The following is a 24,010-nucleotide window of genomic DNA, read 5'->3' as shown; positions in this document are numbered from 1 at the left end:
GGGGTTTAAAGAAATTGGGGAACCCATTTTATCATGCTGAAAATTAATGCTTGGTACCTGTAAACTTGAATCTGCAGACAATCCCATAATAAATGGAAAAAAGAGGCCTGGGCAGTAGAAGACATAGGACACAGAGGACTGTGCATTGGGCAAAACCTGGATAATCACACAGGGGTCAGATATGATCTATGAAGAATATACAGTTGGTTTTTTAAATGATTTTTAAATGATTTTTGAGGTTCTTCATCAGATCTAGCCTACGTAGCCAAAGACTCACAGGCCATTAAGGCTGCAGGCAGGTCAGCAGTCAAAATTGCAATCTGCAAGGGTAGATCATGATAAGTAGATTGTCATGAGGGACAAGTAAATGGGGCCCCCACTTTAGTCCACAACCCTGAATTTGGCCTATGAAATCCTGCATAACTGCTGTGAAATTCTCTTGTGTTAAAACCGAGGAGGGACCCATACACGACAGAGCTAAGACTCTGAAGAATGTTTACACTCAAGCAGAGGAAAATGTTTAGGCTGTTATAGGTTGCCTATTGCCAGTCGTCTTCAGATGTTTTTAATGTATATAAGTGTATCAACTAGTATATGAACTTTGTAGGTAATACACAATAAGGGGTCAGATTCCTGGACAAAGACTAGTCTTCATGAGAGTCTTATATTCCTTCTTGCAATGTAGATAGTATGTCCATCTTTTGTAACTTGCATTGTTTGTTGTAATTACTTTTGTTCCAAAAATTCCAAGTACATTATTTGATGTTCGTCTATGTGCATGTCAGAGCACAATGAAAACCAGACAAGCGAAAGATGCTAGTTAAAATATTTATTAAGAACAGTGTCCACAGGAGCAAGCAAAATTTTAAACCAGAACAAGTCAGAGTCAGGAGCCAGAGTGGGTAGTCGTCAAAGCCAAAATTTGTCCCCCCAAAGGTGACGTCAAACTGGAGCATACCGAGGCAAGAGTGCGATTAGGAGGTACAACAGGAACAGGTAAAGGAACCTCCATGGACAGTACGGCAAACTGGGGGGACAGGGCGTAAGCCTTAATGTTCCTAGACCCAGGCAAATAAGAAAGGATGTAGTTGAAACGAGACAAGAACAAGGCCCATCTGGCCTACCGGGTGGATAGTTGTTTGGCCTCCAAGAGATAGGTGAGATTCTTGTGGTCAGTGAGTATTAACACAGGAACAGTGGTCCCCTCAAGGAGATGCCGCCATTCCTCGAGAGTCAAGATGATTGCCAACAATTCAGGCGCATCCACCTCCAATATAAATGGTAAGGCTGGGTTGGGGTGGGCTAACACTGGTGCAGTGGAAAAAGCCAATTTTAAAGGCTTGTTCAGCAGCTGGAGACCAGGAAAGAGGGTTCACACCCTTCTTAGTCAAGTCAGTGATGGGTTTGACCAAGGTGGAGACAATTGTTTGATAAATTTACGATAATAATTGGCAAAGCCCAAGAATCTTTGGATGGAGCGTAAACCACATGGGCGAGGCCATTGGAGCACAGCTGCTAATTTCTGTGGGTCCATGGAAAACCCCTTGTTCTGAGATAACATAACCGAGGAATGTGACTTGGACTTGATGAAACTCACACTTTTCGAGTTTACAAAATAGCCCATTCTCCCGCAGACTTTGGAATACTCGGGCTACATCCACCTGATGGTTAGCCAGTGACTATATCAACAAGATACACTACAACACATTGTTGAAGCATATAGCGCAACACATAATTTATGAATTCCTGGAAGACAGCCGGAGCATTGCATAACCCGAAGGGTATTACCAGGGACTCATAGTGGCCGCTTCGGGTATTGAATGTTGTCGTTCATTCATGGCCTTCTTTAATACGGACCAAATTATAGGCTCCCTTTAGGTTCAGTTTTGTGAAAGTCTTAGAACCCTTGAGTCGATCAAAGAGTTCAGTGATGAGGGGAATCGGATACGCATTCCTAACGGTAATACGATTGAGTCCTCTATAATCGATGCATGGTTGAAGCTTCCCTCCATTCTTTTTGGCAAAAAAGAATCCGGCCCCAGCAGGCGACAAGGATTTGCGGATAAACCCCCTGGCTAGGGCGTCTGAGACATACTCCTCCATCGCTTTGTTATCCGCAACTGAGAGAGGATACACTCTACCACGAGGAGGGACAGACCCAGGGATAAGATCAATGGCACAGTCATACGGTCTGTGAGGAGGAAGAGTACCGGCCTGAACCTTATCAAACAGGTCCGAGAACTCCCTGTACTCTTCAGGCAATTCGGAGACAGATGCAGTACATAGGAGTCTCGTGGGTCTTTGCAAACATTTGGCAGAACATTGATCAGACCAGGACAAAATCTCAGACCTTCCCCAATCGAGCCTGGGATTATGGGAATGGAGCCACGGATAACCCCGAACCACCGGAAAGTGCGGCGAGGAGATCACCTGGAACTGGATCGTCTCATAATGTAAAGCCCCTACAGCCATGATAAGAGGAGCGGTCTCAAGGGTGATGAGTGCAGGCTGTAAGGGTCTGCCATCAATGGCCTCAATGGCCAACGGAGTGGTACAAGGTTGTGTGGGTATCAGAATCTTAGAGACAAAAGAAGCGTCAATAAACATACCCGCAGCACCGGAGTCAATCAGTGCCGAAGTAACCACTGAGAAGTCTGCCCATGAGAGTACCACAGTGACCAGAGGCTTCTCCTTGAGGAGCCCTGGGGACGAGGAAACCCCACTTAAGATCCGTCCCCTATGGAGTCTTAGGTGCAAGCGTTTCCCGGCCATGTGGGATATGACCTCAAAAGATGACTTGTGAGGCCGCAGTAGAGACATAGTCCCTCTCGTCTCCTATAGGCCCTTTCAGCCTCGGACAAACGTGTAACTCCCAGTTGCATGGGTTCAATACCTCCAGTAGACAACACACCGGACGATGAGGATGGAGTGGAAGGTGTGGGAGGGGAGGAAAACGAGGGAGCCAACTTATTAGGAGGCCTACGCAGGCGCTCCCTAAACGAGGGCCTCTCATGGAGGCTGGTGTCAATGAGAATCAGGAATGACACCAGCTCCTCCAAATCGCTAGGTAATTCCTTAGCAGCCACTTCATCCTTGATATTATCGGAGAGCCCATGGAAGAAGGCTGCCACCAGTGCCTCATTATTTCAGCCTACCTCTGCTGCTAGGTACGAAACTCTATGGCATACTCGGCTACAGTTCGCATACCTTGCCGCATGCACATAAGCAGTTTAGCGGCAGAGAGGGATCGAGCTGGTACATCAAATGCCCGTCTGAAGGAGGCCACAAATTCTGGGTAGTTGAAAATAATGGGCTTATCATTCTCCCAAAGCGGATTAGCCCAGCATAATGCTTTATGCGTCAATAGGGATATCAAGAACCCGACCTTCGCCCTGCGCCAGGAAATGCCTGCGGAACCAACTCAAAATAGATTCCCACCTGGTTCAGGAATCCGCGGCAATGATTGGGGTCACCCCCCTAATGTTGGGGTAAGGGAGCTTGACCCAACATGCCCCTTACAGGGGTAGGCTCAGGAGCAATGGAAGGACCAAAAGGGGTAGTGGGTAGCTGGGTCCAAATGAGCCGTGCGAGAGAGCAGGGTCTGCAGAGCCTGAGCGAATCGCTCCATTCTTTGATTCTGCGAATCAAGCCTGGAAAAAATAGTCTTCAACGGAGAGGGACTAGGGTTTACACTTGCACCATCTGGATTCATGGCCCTTGCGTAATGTCAGAGCACAATGAAAACCAGACAAGCGAAAGGTGCAAGTTAAAATATTTATTAAGAACAGTGTCCACAGGAGTAAGCAGAGTCTTAAACCGGAACAAGCCAGAGTCAGGAACACGGAGATCAGCGTCGCCAGGAACAAGCCAGGAGCAGGAGCCAGGAAATCAGCGTGGTCAGGAACAAGCCAGGAGCAGGAGCCAGAAGAGAACATCAGCCAGGATCGGATCATACACAGAATCAGGATACTCAGAGCAGCAGGAATGTACTAGCAGGAAGACCACGCAAGGGCAAGGTCAGAGTGGACTGAATGGTTTATATATAGTGAGTGGGGTGACATCATCACTCAGAGACAGGAAACTCCCAGATGATGCTCTCGTATCTGGCCATAAGAGGGAGCCTGGGAGTAGTGAGCAACGTTCCAGAGTCTGCTCAAGCAAGGAAGGAAACTGGTGAGTAAAATGGCAGCCAAGCCAGAATGCTGCAAACCAGTAAAGTCAGGGTGGAACCCTGACAGCGCAGCGCTCTACAATATAAGGAAGACATTACAATTACAATACAAGACGGCAAGGAGGGCCCTGCCCATGAGAGCTTACAATCTAAAAGGGAGGGGCAAGTGATACATGAGGAGGTAGCTCTATAGGGATGAATTGTTTGAGAAAGTGATATTTCAATGGTTAGGTTGAAGTGGGATAGGCTTCCCTGAAGAGATGAGTCTTAAGGGATCACCTAAAGGCAGTCAGAGTAAGAGATAGACGGACGGGTTGGGGTAAGGAGTCCCAAAAAATGGGGGAGACTCTAGAGAAGTCCAGGAGGCAAGCAGGGGAGGAGTTGACAAGGGAGCAAGAGAGCAGGAGGTCTTGGGAGGAGCGTAAAGGTTGGAGATGTAACCTGGGGCAGAGTTGTGAATGGCTTTGTAAGTGGTTGTTAATATTTTGTATTTTATCCTTTGGGGAATTAGAGGTAATATAGGAGTTACTTTATATTAGGTTTTCATTGGAGCAGGCACCCAGTTCTATTTATATTTGTTTAACAGGGACCTTAAAAATAAGCCCTCATGAAAGCACACCCTGCTAAGACAAGTACTCTATATTCCTACGGTCCATCTAGTTAGGGGAATGCCTGCAGGTACCCTCAAGAATCCTCCTTATCCTCCTGCATTAGGTCCAGTGGTAGATGTTTTGTTTCTTTTAGGGTCTACCAATTAATTATCACTGAATAATTTTATTATTGGCTAACGTCAGCTTAGGCATGGTAGTTTAATTCTCATACACCCAACATGGGGCCTTATAAAGTTCTTGCATCCTTATGTTGTACCTTGATAAATTCTGTTGTGAACCTTAAATAACGTGCATTAAGCAAGAGCTTACTGCCCTGGTGATTTATCTTCAGCAAAATCTTGTTATATATGTACCTTTACTTGCTTCAGTATAGTTCCAAAAACAAAAGAAATGTTGCAAATGTTTCCAAATGTTTCACTGAAGATCTGCAAACGGGCGAAATGAGGGGGCTGGATATGGGCAATATTCAGAAGTTCCTATGAAGGAAAAAATAAAGAGGTGAGATTTAGAAAACACATTGTTTGTACTATTTTGTTGCTTGTCTATGCAACTCCCACAAATAGTAGCTTTGGTGGGCTCTGTTGTGACCATACTAAAGAAAATCTCTTGTGGTCCTTTTCAGGTAGCTGTTCTTCAAAAAGTAGTACCTGTTACTTTTTTGTGCCTTTTAAAGCATATGCAGAATCTCTACTCTTGACAGTAAATATTATATTACAATTATGCTCTGTTTCTGTGAATTACAATAGGAAGATGAGCAAAGATTAAAGGCATTTTGTTGGGGCAACTTTTTTAATCTTACTATCTTTTACTTTTTTTATCATTTTAATTATAATTTTTTACTTATTTTTTCTTAAATGTTTATTTATTTTATAATTTTTTTATAAATTTTTATTTTTTTTACTTAACTTTATTGCTATCACACAGGAGCTAGTTAACAAGTCACTGTGTGACAGCATTTGGAGGTGACAGGTTCTCTTTATTGAACCTGTCACCTCCAATACAGGAGTTCTAGCACAGTACTGTGCTAGAACTCCTGTGACAGCTGAGAAGAAGGGCTGCGAGTGCAGCTCCCCTCTCACTGTCTACTCGACCCGGCGCAGGGGGACGGGGGGCGGGAACATACCTGCCGCTCCTCTGCTCAGAGAGGCGGCTCTGATCACTAGTCGCCGCGTCCATCTTGCAGCCAGTCGCATCCACCCCCGCTGGCGCCGTCAAGCAGTTGCTTGACCTGCCTATATGGTAGCGCCGGGCCTGTCACTACACAGTTAAAGTATATGTAAAGGCATTTTAATGGACATTTAGATGGACATAACTATCAAATTAAAGCCAGACTCTAGAGAACACTTACAAAACACTTGAAGCAGTTATAGCAACCGTTTTGTTTTCCCTTTTGAGATAAAGGTTTTACATACTGTAACTTAATAAATGCTGACCACCCCGTCAGTGTTAAATGGTGTGCCTCAACCTTCTAACTGCGAGTTTTCAGGGACAGATTGGTCTGTTAAAGGATGTTGAAAAACAACAGACTTATTGGCTGGATCACTAGGTGAAAGTAAAGAAAAAGAAACTAAAAAAGAAAACTAAAACAGCCACATTTAGGAATTGGTAAGCTGCAATATATTACATTTTTGTATTTGTCTTTAGAATGTGTCCTTTTGTAACATCCCTACCTCAGAGCAGGGTTCCCGGCCAGCATCAGCGGCAATGTCGGAGCTCGAGTGACGTCATGAACGGCGGCGTCACCCGACTCCTCCCCCCTTCCTATTTAGAGCGGCAAATTCAATTACCTGGCGTTCGTGCTTGGAGCCTGACGCCAGGTATAACCCCTCCAGCAGACCTGTATTGGGCCGGACGAGTGCCCCTACATCAGCCACTATTGGGCCGGACGTGAGCCCCTACCTTCACCCACTATTGGGCCGGATAGTGCCCCAGCTCCACTCCTGTTTTGGGCCGGACAGGGCCCCAACTCAGCTCCCCTCGTTTGGGCCGGACAGAGCCCCTCCTCCTCGGCTGTTACAGCCACTCAACGGCTCTGCTTCCGTCCAGCCCTGCTGAGTGAGTCCGCTGACGTTTCCTGCAAGCTGAGTGAAGACCCGCACTTCCCGTTCCAGGCCACCGGGTGGCAGCAACACACCTCTACTCAGCTTACTGCAAGTATCATACCATTCTAACCTGATTATACTGTGAACAGCCAATACATAAATCTCATTACATGTGAACTGCCATTATATAAAGCTTATTATTGAGACCTGACATAACATAAGCTTATACTGTGAACTACCGTTATATTCAGAATAATTCCGGGACGTGTCACTACCAGGTGATAATTACCCTCATTGTGAACTATCATATAAATGCGGTTATACAGTTGATCCCATACTTAACCTGTAAAAAGAGCCAATACCAATAAAACCCTATTGCATTAAATACCCTCTGAGGCTGTGATTCAACCCATACAATACAACCACCCCGTTACAGAAAGCACAAACCTCCTCAAAAAAGGAAATAATGGATCCATCAGAGGTAGTCAACCACATGGGGCGTTCAATTAAAGACTTGACGCGCTATCACAGATGGTCACAGACCCTTCGACTGAAAATCGGTCTCTCAGGTCATACGTCACCGATAACCTCCCAACCCGGGTAGTTACACCTGACCCACCAGAACCTAAAATAAGCCCACCAGATACCTTCTCGGGCGATAGGAAGAAGTACAGAGAATAAATCAATGCCTGTAAATTGCTATTTGACATGAAGCCACGTACCTATGCCACTGACAGAACCAAAGTATGTACTGCCATTTCCTACCTCAGAGGGGAACCCCGAGCCTGGGCCAACACCTTTATTGAAAGAGAGGATCCTATTCTAAACTCTTTCAGAGACTTCAGTGCCGCAATGGATCTCCTCTATGATGACCCCAGCAAGCAGATCTCAGCTGAATCTGCTCTGCGTGCCCTAAAACAGGGTAAACACCCTGTAGAGGATTATATCGCCCAATTCAAAAGGTGGGCCACCGAGTCTGAATGGAACAACGTCACCCTAAAAAAACAGTTCCGGCTTGGCCTATCGGAGGCCCTAAAAGATGAGCTGGCCCGCACCGAAATGCCCCATACATTGGATGCTCTTATGCAGCTCAGTATTTCCATTGACAGAAGACTCAGGGAACGGAAGGCTGAGAGACTCTCAGGGATTACATACGCGGCCCCCCGGGGTCCACCTGTTGAGTCCGTTGTACCCATGGAAATAAGTGCAATCAGGGGACCGCTTACCTCGACGGAGAGGTCTACGCGAAGGTCCCTCCAGCTCTGTATGTACTGCGGTGGGCCACATCACACCACAGAAGACTGCTCCTTACTTAAGAAGAAAAAGCCGGGTAAGTTTACCTTTATCGCAAATTTATCAAGAATTTCTCCCAAATAGTGAAACCATTAACCCAACTAACAAGTTGCCTCAAAAGCTATGCATGGAATTAAACTACTCAGGAGGCCTTCGATAACCTAAAATGCAGATTCACTACTGCCCCCATCTTAAGGTTACCGGATCCTTCCCTGTACCTTTCGGTCTTCTCACAAGTCTTCCCATACCTCACAAACCTTGGGAGGCCATTTCACTTGATTTTATTGTGGAATTACCACGCTCCGGGGGGTACAACACAATCTTAGTCGCAGTTGACTATCTCACTAAGATGGCCCACTTTGTGCCCCTCACAAAACTACCAACCTCCAAGGAGACAGCCGAGATCCTGACACAGCATGTTTTCAAACTTCATGGAATTCCCTCTAGGATTGTGTCAGACAGGGGATCGCAATTCATTTCCAGATTCTGGAAAGCTCTCTGTCTCAAACTCCAGATTGACCATCGATTGTCCTCAGCCTACCATTCGCAAACAAACGGCCAAACGGAACGTGTAAACCGCTGTCTAGAACAATATATCCGTTGTTATTGCACTCACCTACAAAACAACTGGCATGAGTTACTTCCCCTAGCCGAGTTCGCATACAATACCAATACCAGTGCCACCACGGGTTGTTCACCATTCTATGCCAACTACGGGTTCCATCCTTCTTTCTCCCCTCAGGAGATTCCTACGAACAACCCTGCGGCTAACGATTACGTCAACAACCTAAAAGATATTCTTCCTCTTCTTCGTGAAAACATCGCTAAAGCCCAGGGCAGGCAAAAGACTTACTACGACCATCATAGGAGAACTCCACCTTCATACCAAAATGGTGATCTAGTATGGTTGTCCACAAAACATCTTAACCTACAGACGCCATCACGCAAGTTTAGTGGGTTATTCATCGGTCCCTTTCCCATCCACTCGGTGATCAACCAGGCAGCTGTGAGACTGGTGTTGCCCTCAACCTTACGGATTCATCCGACATTCCACGTCTCACTGATCAAACCCTACCGTCCCAACACCTTCCCTGGTAGAGTTCCAGTTCCGCTACCACCAGTTGTGGTAGACGGCCAGGAAGAATACGAAGTAGGGCAGATCCTGGACTCCCGTCATCATAGAAACCGCCTACAATATCTGATCCGCTGGAAGAATTACGGTCCTCAGCATGATTCCTGGGAACCCGCCTCCGAGGTTCATGCTGCACGTCTTATCCGGATGTTCCATTCTCGCAACCCCGACAGGCCTGGTCCCCTGGCCCCCAGGAGGGGTCCCTCAGGGGGGGGGTCCTGTAACATCCCTACCTCAGAGCAGGGTTCCCGGCCAGCATCAGCGGCAATGTCGGAGCTCGAATGACGTCATGAACGGCGGCGTCACCCGACTCCTCCCCCCTTCCTATTTAGAGAAGCAAATTCAATTACCTGGCGTTCGTGCTTGGAGCCTGACGCCAGGTATAACCCCTCCAGCAGACCTGTATTGGGCCGGACGAGTGCCCCTACATCAGCCACTATTGAGCCGGACGTGAGCCCCTACCTTCACCCACTATTGGGCCGGATAGTGCCCCAGCTCCACTCCTGTTTTGGGCCGGACAGAGCCCCAACTCAGCTCCCCTCGTTTGGGCCGGACAGAGCCCCTCCTCCTCGGCTGTTACAGCCACTCAACGGCTCTGCTTCCGTCCAGCCCTGCTGAGTGAGTCTGCTGACGTTTCCTGCAAGCTGAGTGAAGACTCGCACTTCCCGTTCCAGGCCACCGGGTGGCAGCAACACACCTCTACTCAGCTTACTGCAAGTATCATACCATTCTAACCTGATTATACTGTGAACAGCCAATACATAAATCTCATTTCATGTGAACTGCCATTATATAAAGCTTATTATTGAGACCTGACATAACATAAGCTTATACTGTGAACTACCGTTATATTCAGAATAATTCCGGGACGTGTCACTACCAGATGATAATTACCCTCATTGTGAACTATCATATAAATGCGGTTATACAGTTGATCCCATACTTAACCTGTAAAAAGAGCCAATACCAATAAAACCCTATTGCATTAAATACCCTCTGAAGCTGTGATTCAACCCATACAATACAACCACCTTGTTACACCTTTTTGCCTTTAAATGTTGTTTATGTCCAGATTGTCAATTAATCAACATTGAAAAAAATGGTAATCTTACCTAATGGATGTAAACACAAGATGATTAATTTTGTAAACTGTCAGACCAAAGGAGTAATTTATCTTTTGAAATGTAAATATGGATTATTTTATATTGGGAAGACTAAAATACTTTTTTGGAAAAGGATACATGATCCTATTTAATAACATGTACATGCTAAACTTATTGGCACTTAATAACTGTTGTTGGTAGGCACTTTGCACAAAAAGATAAATATCAAGAGAAAAGACTAACATTTGTGGCCCTTGATAGAGGCTACCCACACCCCAGAGGGGGGAGATGTTGGCAAAAAAGTATTGCAGATCGGAACAAAATGGATTTATTAGTTTTAGGCCAATCTGGACTGAATAAGCAGTTAAAGTGACATTAAACCCTCAGATTGTTTCACATAAAACAATACTGTAATGTGTGCTTTACTGTAATCCATGGTTGTTTCCCTTCTCTTTGCTGCTCTTCCTTTTAAATCTGTATCTCATCTCATGCTGGGCAGAACTTCTGTTTTGCAGCAGACTGCCTTGTCTCTGGAATGGATACATGGTGTCAGTGTGTAGGTTTGCAACCTGAGCCAGCACTACAGGAAGAGGCACTCAGCTGCAAAGGGAAGTTCTCCCCAAGCATGAGAAGAGATACAGATTTAAAAGGAAGAGCAGCAAAGAGAAGGGAAACTACCATGGATTACAGTAAGGCACACATTACAGTATTGGTTTATGTTAAAAAATCTGAGGGTTTAATGTCACTTTAAGCTTTGTTTGTTTTCTGTAAATACTTTTTCTATAATATGTCTTTTGTAATATCCTCCCTCGCCATCTTAGTTTTCTTCTCCTTTGCCATCTTGTAAGTATGTTTAGGGATTTTTTCTGACTGCAATGATTCGACACTGATTTACTGTCCCCACGCATTATGTAACTACTTGCAATCCGGCCATTTTTGAACGTCCTTTCCCACGGGAAACATGAACATCATTTACAGCCGGCAACGGCTATTAGCAGGGCGTAAAAATTTTTAGGGTGTCTCACCAGTCAGTATGACCGGACTATAGCTTTGCAATTTATGTAAAAAATTTTTAGGGACATATAGAGTTTTCTTTTGGTGGTATATAATCACCACTGGGGTTTTATTTTTTACTATATAATGAAAAAAGTACCACAAATTTTGAAAAAAAAAAAAGGTTTTCCCTACGTTATGTTAAAAAACATTTATTCTTACCCATATTTTTGGTAAAATATAAAAGACGGGGTCAAGTCGGGTAAATAGACACCAAACACGTCAAGCTTTAAAATTGTGCACGCCCGCAAAATTGAAACAAATGACCACACTGAAATTTGGCCATAGGTGACGCATTAAACGCTTTTACTGCTCATCATTTTAGTGTTATCAGTGATTAATTGCCCTAAAATTATTGCTCACACTCCGACGTTCGCGGCGATATGTAACATGTGCGACACAACGGGCACAATCATCGTTTTCGCACGTAGGCGCACCCGACGCATGTTTGCGAGTGTATGTGGGGGGCAGGGGACCGTTAAAAAAAATGTATGCTTCTTTAATTTTTTTTACACTTAACTGTATTGGTATCACATGGGTATATGGAGGGGGGTGGACTTTAAAACATTTTGTGTGTTATTTTAAATTTTTTTTATTTGTGATTTTTTTTTTTTTAGCTTCTTTATTTCTTTTGCTTTAATTTTTTTTAAACTTTTTTTTTTTAAACTTAACTTTGTTCATATCACATAGGGGACTAAGAAATCCCCTATGTGATAGCCAATTTACATGACAGGTCCTCTTAATAGAGACATCAGGGGTCTCCAAGACGCCTAATGTCACCTAGGGACCCCCAGAGAAGCTGATGAAGCAGAGATCTGCTTTAGAAGCTTCTGAAGCTGGAGAGTGACAGCAGAATGTGGATGTGATGTAATATACATCACTTCCTGCATTCGGGACGGAGAGGAGAACAGAGGGAGATCGTGTACTGATCTCCCTTTGATCCCCTGTCACAAAGCAGCCGTGCTGGTCCCGGCTGCACCAGTCACAGCGGATCACGGGATCGGCAACGGCAGTGAAATCGGCTGCTAATACAGCTATCGGGCGTCTCTAGAATGCGCCGCTTGAATGTAAAGCTCCCGGCCGGCCGTTTCATTACATCGCTAATCCCTCCCTTTGCTGTCCCCCGTGCAGGCCCAGGCTTAGCACGTGATCGGAGGGGGATCAGCACACGTCCACCTGCTGATCTCCCCATTCGATCACTGAGTTTGGAAGTAATGTGTATTACATCACTTTCACTTTTAGTCTGTCGTTTCTCCAGCTGCTGTAGCCGGAGAAGAAGCTTCATCAGCTTCTTTGGGGTTCGTAGGTGACATTAGAGGTCTAAAAGACTTCTGATGTCTCCATATTGAGGACCTGTCACTGTGTCTGTGCTATCACATAGGTTATTCTGGTACATTCCAGTGCAGTGCGATTGCAAAAAATTGAGCAGGCAGTTTTATTCCGAAGTGAACTTTATGTTAGTACCCCTCCATTTGTGTACTTTAAATAAAATATGGTATTTCATTTTTTTTAATCTGAATAATCAAAAAAATAATTGGCAAAGTAATCAATTATGAAAATAATCGTTAGTTGCAGCCCTCTTGAATGTCATATCCTTTTCCTCTTCTGGGAGTGTCTAATTACCCTGTGTGCTGGTTTTGTTTATTCTACTCTTCCCCCCACAACCTTTTATGTAGCTGCCATGGTGGAGAAAAGGGGAAATAAAAAAAAAATTCACTTGAGTGACAGCTCTGATTCTACTGGGGCTGCTTACAACACATCCAATATATCAGCACTCAGCAATCTCAGGGCTCTTGGATGTATACACAAGGGATGCTTTTACAGGTAAATAACATGCATAAAATACAATTAAAGCACATAAAAGCTTACGAAAATATTTATATTTAAATTAATGGTCTGGCAACTGGGTCTCTTTAAAGGTAGAGCAACATACTAGAGGTCCAGACATTGCCTTTGCAAGGCAGCTGAATACTTCAAGTGTGTGTCTGCACCAAATACAAAAACACAAAGATGGTAGCTGCTCTGAATAAACTGAAACTAGCAAAAAAGGAGAAAGCTAACCATGGGCACGGCAATATGCAAAACACTACAATAGGTTCCCACCACACGTTCAAGCTAGCCAGCAAAAAACTAACTAAATGGTTTCAACATGTATTTGAAAACAAATGCAACAAAAATCTTTGTTTAGTTTGTTTACTGGCTAGTTTGAAAGTGTGCTGGTGACCTATTGTATTAAAGGCCTAATTTTATTAAAATACACTGTGAATTGTATGCCATTTTTTAGGTATACAATCAAGTTTGGAAGGAATAATTCTAACTATGGAAACACTGCACGGTAGGGATTTAAAGATATTATCTGTTTTTAAGTGATTTTGTGTTTAATTCTTGGTGCCTAGCCCTGCCCTCTCTTGGGCCTTACCGTTGGCCAGTAAGCCTCTTCATCACAGCAATGAACTAATACGTAAAGTGGAATTACACCCTCCTATCCTTTATGGATAAGAAAGGTGCCCTCTAAGCTTCTATTTGAATTGCAGTTACAATGGTGCTGCACATGTGATCAGCTACAGTATAACACCAGCCATTTGAGGGTTTGAAAGTTTGGTTGAAAGCAGAAATAAGCAGACTGGCAACCTTAACAGTTGTCATGCCTTGAAAGTACCTTATCTTATGCTCCATAAGGAGCACCGGACCCTGAGCAGCGTCTCCCACTGTACATTCAGCTCTGCTTTAGCAGGGCTAAATGTACAAAAAACTACTCGCCCGGCGTCCGAAACTGCATGTCCTGGGCGTCGGGCGATAGGGATTCGTCCATAAGACGCACACACATTTCCTCCTGCCTTTTGGGGAAAAAAAGTGCGTCTTATGGAGCGAAAAATACGGTAACTGTTTTGGGAGACAGTTAAATTGGTGGGTCTAGTTTCACTTTAACTGCAACTTACACTTGTTTAACTAAGCCATTGCTATAGAAGGTGGGAAAGAATGATGCAGACAACTACTTTAGGAACTAAATATATCTTCATAGCAGAGCTCCCTGAGCTTTAGGACTCCCAAGAGTCCTTCAATCCATATTCTGAACCAGTGCTAAGTGTTCTCCAGGTGTACTTCTGACACAGTACATGTATCATAATAGCTTGGAGTTTTAGCAAATTTCAAATCATACATAAAATGGATATTAGAATATTTGAGTTATTTTATAACATAACTAATGTAATTTGTGTTACCTGGGCTTTAGGGCTCCTACAGTGCAAGGCTAACTACATTTAGAGTTAAAGAGAACGCAGGTTCAATGTATTCTTTTTTTTTTATTTCAGATATTATGATTACATATATTTGTCTGTGGCATTATAGACCGACGGCATTCTAAATTGAACTTTCCACTGTAATTTATGATGTTTTATGTACAATTTTTTTTCCAGTTACAGAGCTTTGAAAAGATGTTTGGCAGTGGACAACTAAAAAATAAAGTAAATAAACTGATCAGATACACATTGCAGAGATTAAAGCTGAAGTTTAATCTGCTTATATTTTGCCTTCCCTGATTTCTGCCCCTCCTCTTCCCTCATCACTATGTTAATTAAATAATAATAAAAAAAAACAAAAAACTTTCTATCTTCATTATATACTCTATTTTAGACGCAGTGAAATGCTTTTCTGTGCCATGCAAGCAGTTAATGGCTGTTGGGAAGTATTGTTCTGTATATAACTTCCTGAAAATATCACAGCGCCCTGCCTTGTGCCACTCTCATGAGCTCTCAGCCCTGATGCAAGCAGTGGACTGCCTCTTGAGAGGTGTTATGCAAATATCAAAATGCCTTCTAGGGTGGGTGTCATTCTGAAGGAGTGAGCACTCCTTGGCAGACTGCACTAGCATACAGACCACCTTAACTAATGCCGATTTGCAATGCTGAGCCTTCATGATTGAAAAACCTGAAATGCAATGAATGAAAGGGGCAGGCCAGGAACAATTTATCTGAGGAGGAAAGGATAGATAATGTTGGACATCCTCCAGCTAGAAAATAAGGTGGCTCTATCTGACCTGCTGTAGCTTCTAATGCAAGCTGTAAGAAGCTAGTGTTCAGTAAAATTATACTAAGCATTTTCAGTACAGGAAAGGAGCCTGTGCAACTGTGCCAGATGAAAGGGAAGGCTGAAGTTCAGCTTTAGGGTACGTTTCACATCCAAACAGTAACCCACATTGTGTTCAGATTTATCTAAGCCTTGTCTATACCTTTGTCAACTTCATCTCGTAGTATTCAACCCTTGAACTCTTGCAGAAATCCTTTGTCAAATGTTGTCTCTGGAGAACTTCTTTGTCAAACTGTAAAAACATTCTGAACTGATCTGATTTGGTAAGACCAGAAAAATATGTGGGAATAAATCTGTATTTGTCTTTGTAATCCTTATTTGTTTTATATAGTTCATAATTGAAATTCAGCACCTTTAAATCAGGAGGTTCAAGCTCTTCACCCTGCAGTGATATTTCATCATATACTTGTTCTTGATTTTCCATGCAAGTTCCACATGACTGAGTTCCTAGAAGAGAACTAGCAAAAGGGGTATTTAAGGGAGTAGCAGGGCCAAATGGTTTTATCACTGAAGTAAGGGTACGTGCTGATTTAGTCTTGAGACCTTGTACTAAACTTGTTTTAACAGTAAAGTGCATGAGAGCATCTTTCATCTTTTTGCTGTTCTCATCTGATTCACTTGATGCTGCATCATATCTAAGTTTGCTATGCTGCAACTTTTGCTGGTTCTGTCCACTTCTCCAAAATGTCTTTGCTTCAAGAATTTGAGGCTTGAAAAGATGGTTATGATTTAGATGTCCACCTGTATAATCCCAGGAGTCCTTTTTATTTGCCCATTCTATTTCATCCAAAAGTTTGTTAAGAGGCTTCATTTTTGTTTGCTGCTTTGTAGCAGAGTGGCAATATTTCCCCTCATCTATTCAGGTAAATATGCTGCATCGCATCTAAGGAAAGAAGCAAAGAAATACAAATGAACCGAGTTGTCTCTATAAGTGACGAATTGCCAAATATTCAATACAAAAGCAAATGATCAAAATAATAGGAGTATTTATCATCTCAATGACATTATTTCTGCTGTTTGGTGTATGCCTTTCAATTAATAATGTGGAGAGCAATGATCAAAGTGCATTATCCATAACCAAACAGAGATCTTACTGTAAAATGTTAAAGTTGTTACTCTGGGTTCCTGCACATGATTGCTTTTGGTACCACTTAAGCAAATATATTATCTCTAAAGCATAAGGAGCTATACAGGAATCCAATTGGATTTTAGGTCCTGTACAAGATAAGGAGTCAGTGGGGGAATAATTTATAAATCATGGAGGTGCTCTGTCATGCAAGCAATGTTAAAGTTGAGTGAATGTTGATTCACTCAAAATACAAACAGAGGGAATGGGATGAGCATTCTATTGCCTAGGCACCAACCAAGCATGAAGTTAATGAGCCAATCTTTGTCAAACAATGTATAAATGATAGTGGATGGGAAAGTGCACATGGAATATAAATTAGTCTCTCAAATTCAGGTGTAGCAGATGGAGTGAGTGGCACTGAAGGTTGTGGGTCTGTGGCAAATGACAGAATGAAGGTTATCAAGTAACAATTGATCGACTGACTGTACATCAATTAATTATTTAATGATTTATTCTTACCATTTCTAAGTTAAACTAACACTAAACTCAGGAGTTCAATCTTAACAAATGCATTCAAGTACCTTAACTATTAACAAAAATGTAGATTATTTGTGTATCACTTAGCAATAGATTCTCAAATCATCTATGAATTTGTGCTGATACTGTCCTTCCTTCTGGAGGGTGACTACTTTTGTTCCTCATAATCCCTGTGTGTGTTTTAAAGTAGCCACCGCTACCGTTTCAACCACTTCCAGCCCGCATGGACATACTCCCAGCATGTATCGTCCGGGCCCACCAGACGCTGCCGTTGCCACTTTAACACAGCACTGTAGCTGGCTGAGCCCCATCAAGTCAGCAGGGGGGCCCGGCTGAAGCTGGCTGCATGAATGCCTGCTAGTTTTTTATTTCCCTTTTGGAAACAAACACAGTTGGAGTTGAGCTGCTGTGATGTCAGGGCTGGGGAAAAAACACCTGCAGCAATAGGGCACTTCTTTGCCTGGACACTGGGCAGCTGCTCTTACAGATTTTCTCCAAACATACAACAGTGCAGTGATTGGTATCTTCTCACACTCAAGCCTCAGGCAATACAGTCACCAGCACAGTGTCATCATAAGCAGCAGACAGTATTCTTGTAAGACTCACATGTGCACTGTCTTATAGCACTATGATTGCTGGTGACCTATGTCAGATGCTGTCCCTAATTGTGCCATCCTGTGCTCCCCACAGGATGGCACAATTAGGGACAGCATGCCATCAAGATAAGGATCCTGCAGAAAAATGAACCCTAGGGTTGCCACCTTTTCTTAAAGCCAAACCCGAACACTCTAGCACCTCGCTGCAATTTTTTTGTATACACAAAGCATATATTTTGTGATAAAATAACATTTGAGTTATGTGCAATAGTTCATATTGCACTATAATAGGATCACAGGTATAATAGATCACATAGATATGCACTATTATTCCCCAAAAACGACTGCACTTCACAGCCTGCCTTGCGCCAATAAGATTAATAAGCTGCGTGCACCCAATCTATAAAGTGTTAAACAAAAAAATGGTGTATATGGTGCCATGCTCCCAATACCCGCAATCACTCAAAACAATTTACCATATGTATCCGTGTAATGAATGATATAAATACCGGTGTATTCCTAACTCCATTGGTAGAGAAATTAATATCACTCTGCGTCAATGCAGTTAACTAAAAAAAAAACATTTGCATGTATAGTGCAATCCAAGCGCTTATAAAATGCTCCAATTAGTGCCCTCTCATTTATGTCTTCAATTAGAGGTTTCCACCATCACTCCTCATCCACACTCTTAGTGTCTTCAAAACAAGGTGCCCCCACTCCTCATGTGTTATTCCTTTAAAGGAGAACTATGAGGTGAGTGCTTTTCACTCACCTCATAGTTCTAAGCCGACGTGTGACAATGAGACTGTCACAGGTCGGCTCAGTAGATCGGGAAGTGAGCGAACACCGGCGCACGCTCACCTCTCGATCCTGTCCCTGCAGAGAGAGGTGACTGTCACCCATGGCTCCCTGCAGGGATTCCCCCCCTCCCCGCTTCTTCAGCGCTGACTGGCGGAACGGACGGGGGAGGGTACAGCTGGCTCTGCCTCTAGATAGGAAGAGCCAGCTGTCACCCAAGCAGCTGGGCGGATCTCAACTGTAATATCGGGATCCGTCCCGGCTGCGGCGGTCTCAGTATACCGCGAGCTGTAGCTTGCTATATACTGAGCTTAGGGTGATGGGAGGACGCTAGTTTATGTCCTCTTATGACCCTAAGGAGAACTATGGGGAAAAGCCCTAACCTCATAGTTCTCCTTAAAGGGAAACCGCTCACCTATTCCACAGACCTCTGAAACAGACCTCCGATCTTTGGGGACTCATCACCTTTTTGTGAATAACCCTGAAAATGTTCTAACACCCAGTAATAATCACCGTCAGGGTAGTCCCGATCCTTTTTGCTGCCTGAGGATGGGGGTGTTGTTTGCTGGTGGAGAGTGACATTGACGCTCTGACCGTCGTTGTCCCATCCAGCTCCTGGCAACCAGTGACATCACTGGTTGCCAAGAGCTGGACGGGACGTTGGCCAGAGTGTCTCAGGTTGCTAAGAGCTGTATGCACCTCCTTCCACCCAGCTCTTAGCAACCTCTGGCACTCTGGTCAAAAAGGGGGCAGCAGGCACCCAGTAAATAATATGCCATTGCCATTCCGCACCCCACGTGACCCTAAGAGACATTGCCTAAGGCAACAGCCTCTGGCTGCCTCTTTATAGGGATGGTGCTGCTCACCATAATTTGCAGTCCCATGACAGTCCTCCAATTTTCAGGGCTCCAATGTGGGTGGGTACTTCTACCAGTGCCCACGTTCCATCCTGATTATGTGCACGCTGATCCTGCACTGATTAGGTGCAATAATGTAAATGAGTGCAGACCTGGGCGATCCGGGACGCGCGTCGTGCGCAATTGCACACAGCGATTACCGTGCTGCCCCGTTGACTTCAATGGGGTTACATCTGCGTGCAATCACAAAAAAAGGTACATGTGGGAAATCGCGCGATCCGCCCAGCATGACTGGGGTGCCATTAGGAAATAATGGCACCGCCAGCGCAATCGTCGGTAGTGGGCAATTATGTGACCGCAAGTTCACTTTACAGAAGGGACTTTAAGCATGGTCAACCTGCCTTCAATGTTATTCCCAAACTACTGGCAGCCTGCTCACTACTTTTAGGTATAGAGGAACATGTGAAACCCCCCTATCTCCTCGCAATCCAGTGATCATTTCCTGAGCCAGTGCTGCAAAATGGGGGAGAACAGAGGTCCATAGCTGTGTAGAAGATTAAAATCAAACCTCACACAGGACGGTGTCAGAAGTTTCTCCCGCTGCACTCAATGGGACTTCTCATAAGTTCCTACATCACTACTGGGTCCTAAAGTGACATAGGAGGAAGGAGATGGAGTCACATTGCACTGCGCGGGACACAGGAACTCAACAAGCTCAGAAGGGTTCAATGCTGAAGATGCCGAGATCCTCTCAGCACTGCTGCAATCAGAGGAGAGAAAGGGGGAGGGGCGATTAGACACCGTGAGAGGAGCCGACAGCAACTGACATCGCCGGGGGTATGTGCAGCTTACTTAGAAAGCCACGATCCGGTTTGAATACTGTGTACGGGAATCAGGTGGGGTGATTCCCGGGCACAGGATTCAAATCCCGGACTGTCCGGGTGAAACCTGTACGGGTGGCAACCCTAATGTACCCCTATGAGGGCACTGTACAGAGGGACACACTCAACAAGAGAAGGAACAAACTGCCAGACCCTTGGGAACAATGTAAAGGAGACCATGGAGAAGCAGGTACACCTGCTACAAACAAGGTGTTATGTGTGCTGATATATGTGAGTGTGTGTGTGTGTGTGTGTGTGTGTATATGTATCTATCATGGTCTGAATTGTTATACAACTCCCTGAATGAGTTTTAATTCATTGAAAGGATGCTACTACTGATTCTGGATACTAGGGGTAATTACTATTTCACTAGTTGGGTAGAAGAAATTTGGTGCAGCCTAAAGATATCAAATGATGTTAAAGTGACAGTAAACATGATCAACTACTAATTAGTAGGATCTCAAGTCTTTAAGCACCATCAAACATATCCGGCCAATGGGGTTCAGGAAAATAGCAGGGTGGGGGTTGAGTGTATAGACTTATGGGTTGGGGCCCTGTCGAGTAGGTTGTACGGGGCCCCATGATTTCTAATTGCGGCCTTGCTGGTAGTTCAGGGGTCTGGCCTCCTGCAGGGATGCCTGCTGCACCAACCCGCTGAACATGCTGAAGGTGAGCACTCACCTATCTGCTGCCATGGAAATAGCTGCCCAATAACTTGTGTGTGGGGATGACGTCCCATGGGGATCGAACTGTGTATGTGTGAAGGCCGATCTCGGAGATGTTGTTGTGTATGTGTCATTCTAACTGCCTAGTCTTTGGTCTGCTGTACATTGGTTCTGGTTTGAAGTCTGCCATGCATTGGTTCAGGTCTGCAGTCTGCCGTACATTGATTCAGGTCTGCCGTACATTGATTCGGGTCTTAGATTATACAGTTCCCCTGTCAATTCTTCTACTAATTCCCCTGCAATTTACCCAGGATATTTGGCAAAATTGAAGAATCTAGGTTAAAATATCCAAATTGCAAATATTGGTATAGATATTGAAATTCTCCCACCAATTCCCATGCAATTCACCTTTTAGTGAATAGAACTGTTATTTTGAAAATAGTACGGAGAAATAATTTCTATAACACAAGAATGTATATGTGGGTGGGGCTTGTATTTGGGTGGAGCACAAGGGGCCCCCATAATTTCATATTATGCGGGGGGCACCATGTGTTGTCAGTCCGCCCCTGAATTAAAGCCTTTATTTACATACTTGTTCTCAAGTCGTGACAGGCAGGCAACTGGCATCTGCAAGTTAGCAGTGACAGCCTCCATGTTTTTCTCGGGAAAAGGCCCGCTCACACTAGGTGTGTTGAGACTGCATTGGCAATCTTGTCCAGCGCAGTCCCACACAAAGACAAGCCAATGTGTCTTTTTTTAATTCAACATAGTTCACACCACTGCAACGTGGTTATGTGGGCTGAAATAAAGTACTACATGCAGTACTTCTATTAGCGCAGCTGGCTGCAATGCAGTTGGGATTGCCTCACCAGCACTGCTCACACCCAGCACAAACCAGCTAATGTGTACAAGCCATAAACCTTCCCTCCTCCTCCAGTATCTCACTCCAACCAGTCCCAGCAATGGCAGGTCAAAATACTGTTGAAGCCATTAAGCTAGGCCAGTGATTGTGAGATTCTGAATTTATGAGGATCCCAGATGTTTGCTGGGCCTTGGACATTATAACATCTGTCTAAGTCACCTTGTAGGTGATTCAACCCTGAACTACAGTAGATCTTTCAGAGGCATTGCTAGGATTGCACACAACCTACCTTAATTAAGAATTTCAGGAGTATTCTATATAATGTACACAGAGTGCAGTGATCAGGAATATGTGATATAAAGCCCAGCGTACAGAGTGCAGTGGTCACAAATATGAAATGTTTAACATAGTGTATATAGTGCAGGGGTCATAAGTGTGAATCGCACACAGTACAGAAGTCATGAGTGAGTATCACAGAGAGTACAGGAGTGCCAGGGTCAGGAGTATGTAATGCAATAAGTGCAGAGGTCAGGAGTGGCTATCACATGGAGTGCAGGGGGGTTAGAGTTCATATCAAAAAAGGTATGGGGATCCAGAGTGGGTATCGCAGGGGGTGCAGAGGTCAGGGGTGGGTATTGCAGACAGTGACTGGGTCAGGAGTGGGTATCACAGAGAGTGCAGGGACTAGTAGTGCATAACGAAGTGCAGAGTCAAGAGTGCATTTTGCAGACTGCAGGGGTCAGGAGTGCCTATCGCACAGAGCGCAGGGGTCAGGAAGGGGTATGATGGAGAGTGCAAGATCAGAAGTGGGCATCACAGAGAGTACAGGGGTCAAGAGTGCATAACTCAAAGAGTGCAGGGGTTTGGTATGCGTAACACAGGGCAGACATCAGAAGTGGGTATCTCACTAGTATCACCAGTAAACAGAGTACAACCAAACACCCCTCCCCCCCCACCAGTATGAACCCCCTCCCCCAGCCCACCCCGTCAGTACAGACCCCCTTGTACTACAGAAAAGTCACCTGTACACCATTCTCATCGTCAGCACCAGCATTAACCCTGGGAGCACGAGAGCATATGCAAAGTCCAAGGCTAAATGCTTCTACGCTGTGTTGCAGCTCATATGCTCAAGGGAACAGGAGCCACACTGGGTCAGAATTGCTGGCAGCTCTCCAGACCCAGGTTGAGAGGTGGTTGACTTTACACCATCTTCAGGCAGGCAAGGTCATGTGTAACAAAGGTAGTAGGCGGATGGACTCCCTGCACAATGGAAAATGTACACATGTACCTTGCCTGGCACATGATCTCAAACTGGTGGTGCAGCAGTTCATCATTATGTACCCTGGCTTCCAGGAGATTCTTTGATAGATGAAAAGACTATGTGATCACTTTAGGTGGTCATACCCTGCCAGTGTTCATCTGGCAGAAATGCAGCCCCAACATCAGCTGTGCGCCCACCACTTCATCTGTGACACAGCCACTTGCTGGAACTCAACATTAGCAATGCTGTAGAAGCTGCACCAGGAACAGCGTGCCATCAATGAGTCCCTCTACATTTATGATACCAGGATAGGTTCTGGGGAGCTGGGATTCTTTTCACTATGTCGATAGCTCATCATTTAGGATGTGTGTCAAATTTTGGTAATTTTTGAAGAGGCGACAAAAATGTTGAGCTGTGACAGGTGGGGATTAGTTCAAGGTATGTCCTCCCCATAAGGTGGGGATTAGTGAAACAATCCCTCTCCTTTTCCTCTTGGAGCACAGACTCTATGGCCTGATAGACAGGACACTGGAGGTGCAGTATCAAGAGGAACTACTGCCTACTACCTCCATCCTTCTAAGACAGATGCAGCAGGAGGCAGAGGAGGAATACCCTCTGACTACTACCCAGACACTGCACAAACTAATATCCTTACTGGCACAGTAGCTTACTGACTAGAGCTGCAGCTAACGATTATTTTCAAAATCGATTAGTTAGCCGATTATTAAGTTCGATTAATCGGATAAAAAATAAAATACATTTTAAAAAATGGCTCCAGTGATGGGACTACTAGTTTGTATTGAGATTGCAGTCCATCACAGGAGCAAACTTGGAGCAGTGGAAGTAAAAAAGAAAAAGTGTGGTGTGCAATATAGTGAAATGAAAAGTGTAAAATTATACAGCAATGAATGCAGAATGGCACCGGCTATAGAGGACTACAAAACCCAGCAATAGTACATTATACAGCACAATGCAGAATACCACCAGCTATGG

General features: G+C 44.4%; 1 protein-coding gene across 1 annotated transcript in view; it reads right to left on the bottom strand.

Annotated features, from left to right (window-relative positions):
- The window catches only part of CUNH6orf118 (chromosome unknown C6orf118 homolog), a 40,443-nt gene extending 24,096 nt beyond the window's left edge, over positions 1-16,347 (bottom strand). The window contains exons 1-2 of the mRNA XM_018571505.1: positions 15,634-16,347; positions 5,136-5,258 (exon numbers count right to left, since the gene is read on the bottom strand). Of these exons, the coding sequence (XP_018427007.1) occupies positions 5,136-5,258; positions 15,634-16,302 (792 nt within the window). The 5' untranslated portion in view covers positions 16,303-16,347. The remainder of the gene's footprint in view (positions 1-5,135; positions 5,259-15,633) is intronic.
- Positions 16,348-24,010: the final 7,663 nt, after the last annotated feature.

The sequence above is a fragment of the Nanorana parkeri genome, unplaced genomic scaffold (assembly GCF_000935625.1).
Source record: "Nanorana parkeri isolate BGI_ZX_2015 unplaced genomic scaffold, ASM93562v1 scaffold1769, whole genome shotgun sequence".
In the NCBI taxonomy this organism is placed as follows: domain Eukaryota; kingdom Metazoa; phylum Chordata; class Amphibia; order Anura; family Dicroglossidae; genus Nanorana; species Nanorana parkeri.
Note: the sequence above shows the minus strand (reverse complement) of the source record. Positions and strands in the feature narration are given on the sequence as shown.